The sequence below is a fragment of the Taudactylus pleione genome, unplaced genomic scaffold, assembly GCF_031769625.1.
Source record: "Taudactylus pleione unplaced genomic scaffold, aTauple2 ptg000310l, whole genome shotgun sequence".
Taxonomy (NCBI): Eukaryota; Metazoa; Chordata; class Amphibia; order Anura; family Myobatrachidae; genus Taudactylus; species Taudactylus pleione.
In genome coordinates, this window is record NW_028284711.1 from 2,238,576 (window position 1) to 2,246,965 (window position 8,390).

At 45.3% G+C, this 8,390-nt stretch overlaps 1 protein-coding gene across 1 annotated transcript; it reads right to left on the reverse strand.

Annotated features, from left to right (window-relative positions):
* On the reverse strand, positions 1–7,986 carry SLC35D1 (solute carrier family 35 member D1). Its single transcript, XM_088442376.1, has 4 exons — positions 7,393–7,986; positions 5,368–5,446; positions 2,955–3,037; positions 1–2,270 (listed from the first exon to the last, which is right to left on the reverse strand). The coding sequence occupies exons 1-4, from the start codon at positions 7,431–7,433 to the stop codon at positions 2,162–2,164; spliced, it is 312 nt and encodes a 103-aa protein (XP_088298502.1). The 5' UTR covers positions 7,434–7,986; the 3' UTR covers positions 1–2,161.
* Between the last annotated feature and the right edge of the window lie 404 nt (positions 7,987–8,390).

Here is an 8,390-nt window from a genome sequence, read left to right on the forward strand (position 1 = left end):
TAGATATAACTTTTTTTATTTTAATGTCAAATGATTTGATCTTACAGAAAATATAAAAATGGCAGAATCATTGAATACTGTACAGAGGAATAAGGCTTTCTGTACTCCACCGTTTTGTTCCTATAAAAAGCCCCCCCTCCGGCAACTTACCGACCCATTTGTAACAGACCACTGATTAGTTTGAACCGCTGCAGTTTTCACATAGAACTGTGAATTCATCAGTCCAGGGAGTTACAGGACAGCCCCTCCCTCTTGTGGGTGCTAAATGAACAGCAACAACCCCAATAAAATACCCTTAAAATGGACCCATCGCTCGCACGCCAGAAGCAGTAACATTTAGACTATCAATGGACTGGACTCTGCACTACTGCCATCACTGAGGTATGAGGTGCAAAGTGCCTCAGTGCCGACTAAGTAAGTTGAAGGATCTGTACAGCTTACAACATGCCTGCTTCTGTACACAAGTGAGATCTACCTCAATGATCAGCTGTACCGAGCAAGATGGAACAAGTTATGCTCTAGTAACAGTTACATTTGTAGTTGTCACTGGAGCATAATTTATACATTTTCTTTTTTGGGGGGCTGCAATCGATAAGAGGGCATTACAACACTAATGGTGCATAGACACGGTCAGATAACGATATAAATGATAACGTTTGATGGTTTATATCGTTCTTTTTAAAAAAAAAACAAAAACATTTTTACCCCTCCAACAACCAAACGATGGTCGATGCACGGGCAAGGATGGTCGTTATTGACCATCGCCCGTGCATGCAGGCCAACCTTAGCTTGTTTGAACATCCAGCACCTGCAGGACGATCAGCTGTCGATATCTGATCATTGCCTGATTGTCCCGTGTGTACGGGCTATTAAGCCCGCATACATAGTGCTGCTACTCTGCGTTTATTGACCGCTGTTCCATAATTGAACGCTTTCAAAAAGGACTTGTGGTAGGCGATTAAATAAACCCAAAGTTTCGTCTGTTCTCTAGGACAGTGATTTCCAAACTGGATGCTGTGGCACCCTGGGGTACCTCGTGTTGGCGGTCCAGTACCAAAGCAGATTATGCGATAGCCAAAGCCAGCACTGCTCATCATAAAATACATGGACATAATCTATTTAATGTAATAATTTTTGCTGAAATTCTCCATGAGAAAAACTTTTGGTCTTGGGGGTGCTGTGACTCAAAGTTTGGAAACTACTGCTGGGTACACACTGGACGATATATCGTTCAACCGGCGTGTACACGTAATATATCTGTGAACCACGTCATTCAAAAGATTTATCACGTCAGTATTACAGAGACGTATCGCGTCAGTATTGCAGCACAGCAGATGAGATCTATCTGAAAGATATATTGTACACATCTGCCTGTGTGTACAGACGATCGCTTGACCCATATGCTGACCGCAGGACCCAGCAACAATAACATCACAACTGGTTCCTGCAGCTACATATCGGTTGGCCGATTGGTAAGTATGTATGCACAGCTGCATACTTGCCCAATCCATCGGCCACGTGTGGTACAACACATAAGAGAGCAGCTTTAACACGGCACAAGATTTTTGGGCAATAGCGCCTCCACAATTGCTGGTCACAAGAAGTACTGCAGCCCAGCCCTTCAACTGAAATGATATTCAGAAGGGCTTAATAGTTACATGTTTGTTTTGCAGAAAGCACCTTGATACTACCCCCAATTAAATCCCTCTGACCAGATCTGTTGTTCGAGTCTTAAGGATCGTTTAAGATACAAAACATTTTGGGAAAAACACTATTGCTAGATTGTCCTTTATCAAAAATGTAGTAGCCACCGATGGGCGAGTCCAGTCTGGATCTAGGCGAGGTCACATTTACTTCCCCTGAATGCCACTAACCACGTAGGCCGCTGCTGCACATTAAACATCTTTACATATGATTAAAAAATGTGTTAAAAAAAAAAAAAAAAACTTCGGCTGCGGTGACCGTATTCTTGCGTCAGCATAGAATGAAGTGGACGAGTGACGTTACAAAAATACTTATTTTACAGCTCCGGAATTAAATAAGTTTTGCTAAAAACAGTTCTGTTCTAAAAAATATATATATAAAAAAGGCATTCTGTCAATTAAACAATTGTGCAAATTAGCAATAGCTGTGCGTCCACCTTCGTGCACAGTCCTGGCGCTCACACCGCGCTTTTCCCCTTGTTGTCCAGTTTGCCAATAGACTCCGACGGTTTGCTCGTCTGTTCTTCTGTGAAGGTTATATACGAATACACCAAACTTCCAGCAATACTGAGGGCAAAGAGGGGGGGGGGGAATGATTAAATAAAAGCTGTTTATTTAGAATGTAGTCATGTTACTGACAATCACAATGTCATTACTGTGTTAAAACAACAATGATGGAAATTTTAGGGCTAGGGTCAGCGTGATGTACAAGTTGACATAAGGTGTGTGTCGATAGTATGGGGTCTACATAATCACTTGGCATTGTGATGTCAACAAAACATACAGTGGCACGTGTGTGTCTCGGGGGTAGGTTTCTGGGTACCTAAAAATCCCACCTCCCCCCCAACTAACTACAATCGGGGCTCCGTCCCTTTGCGGCATACTGCCGTGATTCGCGGGTGTCATACTTAATACCAAACATGAGGGTCAAGGGATAAAATTAGTGGTGACAGTATTCAGGCTGCTTGGCTGAAGCCAGACACAGATCTTGTTATAATACCCGCTGCCTAAGTGCCATGGCGGGCAGCTATCACCCCATTGCGAGGTATGGGTCATAAGTGGCTTTCATACTGGAGGCAGCTGTTTTGTGGGGTCTAAGCCAGTATGAGTTTCTAAGGAGAAATCCCCCCCAATAAAAAAAAAACTTGCAGGGAGCAGGAGGAGTATACACAGCGGAGTCTCAGTAACACATGCAGCCCAGCCTTAGGCCCTGTCCTGTTTGTAGGAAAACATTACACAAGAGTCCCGTACCTGATATTTAATCCTAAGAAGTTTGTCCAGGAAAATATGTAATCGCCCCCGAAGAACATTCCGATGTAGGTTATTAGGATATTCTGGGGGTAAAGATTTCAATAAAATAAATTAGAAATAAGTGTTCGTCGTGCAAAACATATTTGGAATTGTTGGGTGTACAGAAACACAGCAAGCTGAGTGCATAGATGGGGGGGGGGGGGGGGAACAGACCTACAGTATAACCAGCTGGTATACGCCTATGTCATATACAAAGTATTCACCCCCTTTGGCACTTTTCACATGTTATTAGGACCTGGTGTCACCGCTGTAACATTGTAGGTAATGTCCGTGATTTACGGAGAGATGCAGCCAGAGACAAAAACTTGTGTTACTGCCACCCACTGGCGAGAACATGAATTGTACGGCTACATAGGTTATTCTGACAATCCTAGCATTAGCTTCCCAGCCCTATGAATATAGTGTGGCCGTCCTAGGGGCGGGCTATCACCCGGGGTGCGGCCGCAGTTGCCCAGTGCCGTCTAATATGACGTCGCCCTCTCGCTCATGCCCGACGCCATATATAAAGCTGAAGCGACTGTGGCACCATGTTTACAACGGGCCGCAGCACCATACCACCGGCTCCGCAATTACAATTATTTTTTTTTTAGCGCCCATGGCCATGCTTCTGCTCAGGCCATGCCCCCTTAGCTTAGGGCGCCAAAGGAAGCTCTCGACCTGACCGCCGCAAACTCTAGAACCGGCCCTGTGAATAGAGTAAAATAAAACAAAACAGTTGTGACTTTAATTAACCGGTGTCGAGTCGCATTTAACACTTAAAGATCAGAGAATTAGGCGTAGTGGCGGCATAGATTTACGGATCGCAACAATGGCCAGCGAGAGTCAGTAACCAAGCAATTCAAATGAATTATTGGAGGAGCCAGATAAATATTCAGAGATATTGTAAATATGAGAATCTATACAGCGTCTCATTTTCGCCTTTGACCCATAACGTCCTTATAGTCTGCCACATCTGTACAAATGGCCATTTAACTCTTGGACCAATCACATAGAGGCTCAATTCTGGAGTTACAATAAGACCACATACAGGTTGATAGTGATCATCCTCCAACTGCGCTGAAAATGCGTCAGAATCGGTCCTTAAATCCAGATCTTCAAACGGATGGTCCGTGTTTTTCACCTGCGCATGCGCCCAAGTCTCTACAAAGTCGCACAGCGCTTGCGGTCCACGGTGTGAGAGTACAGAGTCACAGGACCGACTAAGACGCACGGTCTCAGAAATGTATTGGGCATTCCTGGGAGGTGACTATTTAGTCCAGGGTTGGGCAATAAGCAGCCTTCCAGCTGTTGTTGAACTACAAATCCCAGCATGCCTTCCAACAGTTAGCATGGCCAAATAGCAAAACTGTGGCAGGGCATGCTGGGATGTGTATTTCTACAACAGCTGGAAGGGGGGCTTATTGCCCACCCCTAATTTAGACGTGCAGAGATGTGCTGTCTGATGGGCGTGTTATAGGTATGTCGCATAATTGAGCGCGAACTCAGGCGCTTCAGTCGAGCACATTGGCGGCCATACTCCGCCGGATATTCTGCACCTAGAAAGGGGCTGGTAGAAGTTTAGATGGTGCGTCCGATAGTTGCGTGTATATACGCACAAAGTGGGCGTCCTCGCCCTTGCACAGTCAGACGCACGGTTATACCAGGATTTACCATAAAGTCGCAGACGCGACTGCAGGAAAAGTCGCACACACAGATGCCGCAGCGTCCGACTCACGCCCTTAACGCCATGCTCAATAGGGATCTGGTCGATTCCAATAGGATCATTATCCAATATCGGTTTTGGGGCCACCGAAGTATCTCGGCGCTAGTTTGCAGAATCGCCTGCACCATCAGCGTGGGGGGCTCGGTATAAAATATTACTGGCGCTGTCGCAGGTGATGAATTCAGAGAGTGGGGAAAGTGACAGGGCTCCAGGGACTCGCCGGTCACACAGCTATGGGTGGAGTCAGGGCTGATGCAAGGTTTCCGGGTGCCCTAGACAACATTTCACCAAACACCCCTACTTCCTCCAATTCATAATATGCCACGCATCAGTCTCCCCAGTTAAATAATATGCCAATCAGCAGTGTACCAAATTCATAATACACTATATAGAATATTGCACACAGCAGAGCACCAAAAGCATAATGTACCTCATAACACTACCGCAAATGCATAATATGCCACACATCTGTGCCACAAATTAATTAGAAGCCACTCAGTCATGAATTATGCCATTCATTTTTTTGTGGACTCAGCGGCGCCCTCCAGTGGCCAGCGCCCTAAGGCACCTGCCTAATGGTAGCACCGGCCCTGGGTGGAGCCACAGTAATGTACACAAAGCGCAATAAGAGACAACCAGCTGAGAACTTACCTTAATGCAGCCGACTATTGTAGTCGTCAGGGCAGAATTATAATGGGTGCACAGGACCGTGGAATACATCAGGATAAATCTGGAAAATAAGAGAAAAGGACGGTTACCAATGCCGCTTGGTGGATAACGCCGTCAGGAAGAGCGACACCGGGGGAGGGGGGGGTAGAACACCGGACCACCTACAGAGAAAACCCTGACAGAACACTAAACCTGGTCAAGTCATTGGAACCTGATGGGATGTAGAGAATAAGAAGTGCCAGCAACACCAGTAACTGACTTATTCAGCCAGTAACTATTAACAGGAGCAGTTCCCGAGGGTGGGACAGCGAGTCGCCCTGCGGAAAGAGACTGGATGACCATACACAGAACGGTATGCGCCCGTCTGGCCACAATTACCAACACGTCCAAACTACTCAGGATCCCATCAAAATAAAATGATATAAAGTGTGGTCACATCTTACAAGTTGACTTTTGGAAAAATGTTAAAGCTTAAATAGATACTTGTGTTACTCAGGCCGAAAGTTGGGAGACTGAGACCACCTGGGGGAGGGGAGGGATGCAGTCAAAATACCAACGCCTGTCAGAAACCCGACACCTGTCAGAATCCTGACCCTGGCATCCAAATGGTAAGTACTGGGGTTAGGGGGAAGGTTAAGGGTGAGGCACTAAGGGGGAGGTTAGGTTTAGGCACTAAGGGGGGGGGAGGGTGCAGAAATAAAGGGTCGAGTTAGGGTCAGATTGGAGGGTTAAGATACTAACCGACAGATGTCTGTATCCTAAGCCCTGTCGGGATTCTGACTCCCGGGATCCAGACAGCCGCCAACCTGTACCCAACCCGGGGGAGGGGATATACAGCAGAATATGTGGCAAATATTTGGGTTCCGCTAATTCCCATTTAAAAGTAATAGGAGCCACTTGAGTCCCCATTTTTAAGACTTCCTTGCCTCATTTTCGGAAATCATTCATTGGGATTTATATAAAATCTGCTCTTCCGTTGTTATGAAGCGTTAGTGCAATCATGTCCCTCTCCCAAGTGGCCAGTAGGTGGCGCAATGGGAATGCTTATAACCAAAATATGAGCTACCGACAAACTACACATCACATTTAAACTTCATCCATTGAGACACACACACACACACACAGCCCAGACAGACTGCGATACTGCCTTTTATGTAACATAGGAAGTCTCCTCTGCAACCGTGCGCATAGGCAAACGCAGAGGGGGTTTCCGGCTGCCTGGAAACCCCCCTCCCCAGCACACACCATGGCCTCAATAGAAATAGTAATATAATACAATGTTATTAGTGCTGCATGCTATTCTCATCACAAATGAAATGATTAGCAACACCTGTGGATCTTTTAAAATGTGTCAGCCAGTAATAAATACACCTGTGCACCAACCAGATGTGGAAAACATGCACTGTTAGGGGTGCACTGCTCTAGACCATCAATAGGGTTAATAATTAATGCTGTACAATAATACACTATCCAGTACATAAGGAGACCGATATATACATATATGTCCAGGGCAGTGCTAGGTTCTTCTGCTGCTCCCCCAGACTCCCGGACTTGCTCCTATACTCTGTAATGGTGCCCACATCTGACATAAAAACTTTCAGCTCAGACAGGATGGTTCTACTGCCACATCTAATGGGTTACTGTGATCGCTGGTCCTGTATATGCTGGAACTATGACACACAATATACTATGTATGACCTATATAATGGGTTACTGTGATCGCTGGTCCTGTATATGCTGGAATTATGACACACAATATACTATGTATGACCTATATAATGGGTTACTGTGATCGCTGGTCCTGTATATGCTGGAATTATGCAACACAATATACTTTGTATGTAACATATTAAAGCTGGATAAGTGGTAATTATGCCCTCTTCATGGACTGGCCACACTCACTCTAAAATCCAGCATTTGGAAACCCCCCTCTAGAAATCCTGCGTTTGCCACTGGTGCGAGACATTCAGCTTTATACCTCTGTAATTAGGCATTATGAGAACCTACCCCATCACACAGGAAAGTGTAAACTCAGATACAAAGAACATGTCGTTCCAGCCTTCAAACGCCGCGGCCTGCAGGGATACAAACACAGAGTCACTAACAATAGCAACAAATGAAAGAAAACACCCCCACAGCGTTGTAACACCGACCCAACGGCTTCGTTATTAAACATTCTATTCTCTATCAATTCCGGCCCTTTATGGCATCTGCTGATAAATGTCACAAGTGAAAATAAACAAAGTTTCAAAAATATAAGTAGAATACATCCAATTTATTCCCATACAAATAAGAAATAGCTGATAAGTTGTGTCTGATTATGAACTGCTCGCTGTCGAGACCGCTTTAGCGCTTTTTCCGCAGTGGCACCTGCGACGCTAATGCCGTGATTAAGCGTCTGATTGCCCATCCAGTTATGTATCACTCCCATAATGGCGCCATTAGACGGTGAATGTCTCTGTGCATCTCCGAGGAACGCGCAGCACGGTTATGAGACAGCGCTTCTCCATCGCTACTGCGACACCCCGAGAGACACATGGCCTGAGCGACTTACTAATAGAAGTGTAGTTACACCAAGGAACCTGCTGTCTGCAAGTCTCTCGTTACCACCCCTCGCGCTTTTCTAATATATCTTATTATTTTCCCATTTTTCACTATTAGTGAAAGGTAACAGAACGAAACACCCCGCTAGAATATTATTGGGTAACCCCTGGCGGAACCTCGGGGAGCCCTGGATGAGACGGATGAAGCCTACAGCACCAAGTCCCCTCATTAAAGAAAAGTTAACACATAACTTACATACTGTATACATTACACACATGTAAATAGAAATAGATAACGCCATCATAGAAAAGTAGTGATCAAGGCAGGTGGGATTTATCAAACCAAGGCAACCAATCAGGTTTCATCTATCATTTAGTACATTCTATAAAAATGATAGCTAGAAGGTGATTGGTTGCTGCACGCCCACTAGTCCTCTTTAGAAGGTTTAATACATAATTACG